This window comes from Trypanosoma equiperdum (genome assembly GCF_001457755.1).
Source record: "Trypanosoma equiperdum strain OVI genome assembly, contig: ctg_1929, whole genome shotgun sequence".
NCBI lineage: Eukaryota > Euglenozoa > Kinetoplastea > Trypanosomatida > Trypanosomatidae > Trypanosoma > Trypanosoma equiperdum.
The window spans coordinates 45529-46128 of NW_027123981.1; the positions used below are offsets into that span (position 1 = coordinate 45529).

General features: G+C 48.2%; 1 protein-coding gene across 1 annotated transcript in view; it reads right to left on the reverse strand.

Annotated features, from left to right (window-relative positions):
• The window catches only part of TEOVI_000614500 (trans-sialidase), a gene marked incomplete at both ends in the record, with an annotated part of 1221 nt that extends 1026 nt beyond the window's left edge, over window positions 1-195 (reverse strand). Inside the window, one exon of the mRNA XM_067223690.1 lies at window positions 1-195. Within this exon, the coding sequence (XP_067079791.1) occupies window positions 1-195 (195 nt within the window).
• Between the last annotated feature and the right edge of the window lie 405 nt (window positions 196-600).

Sequence of the window (600 nt, forward strand, 5' to 3'; positions counted from 1 at the left end):
AATGTTCTGTTCATATAAGCAGTAAAGTTTGCCATCGCTCGTGTACAGTAAGGAGCTGTATGGACTGTTGTCGTCACCTTGAGATATCTGTCCGATCATGAAAACACGAGTACCGTCCGTTAACCATAACTGGAGGCGGTCGCGTGAGAAACGTCCCTTCGTATTTTTTGGCTGAGAAATTAGCATGACATCCATGCCCTCCACAGTTATGGAAATAGCACTTCCTGAACTACCAGGCTGGTTACGAAGCGGCGAGTTGCCTATCACTCGGGAAAGAGTACTGATGGATTCCTTCAATGTATTCCCTAAGTCACTCGTTTCAAATACCCTGCGGCAACCTATATGCTCATCTGTTCTGGCATTCACCAGCAGTTTATCTTTCCACCAAACGGCAGAAGATTCAGTTGAACCGACCGGTGTTTCCCCTGCAGAAAAGTGCCATGTTTTGCCATCATCCGTCGAATACAAAAGTTTTCCCACAACCTGATTCCAAGTATTCTTGACCTGGACAGAAAATACAATGGCACCGTCCGGCGTTACGGCAGTGTTCCCTACGCCACCGAGAAATTGGGATGGGGGGTGCCCACCTGGTGAGGGCAC